Genomic DNA, 775 nt, shown 5'->3' on the forward strand with positions numbered 1-775 from the left:
TCGGATCAGAACATCGGAGGCTTCCCGATCACATGATCACTGTTGTTTACTATCACACAGATCACGTGATCAGGAGGGGGCGTTCCTACGCATAATGTATCGGCATGGAGACTGTCCTAGGTAACGCCCACATGTGGTGCCGAACCTTCATGATTGACAGAGCCGAAATCCAATGGATGAAAGGGGCGGGGCCAGGGACAGTCAGGCTGGGAAGACTGAAGCGAAAGGCGGAGGTCGGATAGAAGACTGAAGGGGAGGACGGAGGTCAGATAGAAGACTGAAGGGAAGGACGGAGGGCAGATAGAAGACTGAAGGGAAGGACGGAGGTCAGATAGAAGACTGAAGGGGAGGACGGAGGTCACCAGCAATGTATATGAAGGATGTTATATTGCACAAACATCACATGGGTGGAAATTGCCATCGTCAGGGCCACACAATGACCATAGCGCCACCTGGAGGAAGGGACTGTGTGGCCTCCCCCCGGGGCCCAGTAGAATAGCTGGAATGTGGGCTCCCTGACTACCACTGGCGCCGTCTGTATGACCCAGGACACGTGTCAGGTGGGCGTCTGATGGCGCCGGACCGATAACATGTTTCAGGGAGAAGGATTTCGGATACACGCGGGAGGATATTACACTGGAGTCCGGAGATGGAGGCTGGATTGAGGCCGATGTGTCCTGGGGGCAACCAAACACCCAGGCGGATACATCGAGCTTCACTCCGCCCTCAATATCAGCCCCATCCTGGAGGCATCACACACCATTCCTCGGAGGCT

At 55.4% G+C, this 775-nt stretch overlaps 1 protein-coding gene across 1 annotated transcript in view; it reads right to left on the bottom strand.

Annotated features, from left to right (window-relative positions):
- The window catches only part of EIF3G (eukaryotic translation initiation factor 3 subunit G), an 11,986-nt gene that overhangs the window by 6,954 nt on the left and 4,257 nt on the right, over positions 1–775 (bottom strand). The window contains exons 5-6 of the mRNA XM_018574152.1: positions 524–743; positions 146–246 (exon numbers count right to left, since the gene is read on the bottom strand). Of these exons, the coding sequence (XP_018429654.1) occupies positions 146–246; positions 524–743 (321 nt within the window). The remainder of the gene's footprint in view (positions 1–145; positions 247–523; positions 744–775) is intronic.

The sequence above is a fragment of the Nanorana parkeri genome, unplaced genomic scaffold (assembly GCF_000935625.1).
Source record: "Nanorana parkeri isolate BGI_ZX_2015 unplaced genomic scaffold, ASM93562v1 scaffold2772, whole genome shotgun sequence".
NCBI classification, from domain to species: Eukaryota; Metazoa; Chordata; class Amphibia; order Anura; family Dicroglossidae; genus Nanorana; species Nanorana parkeri.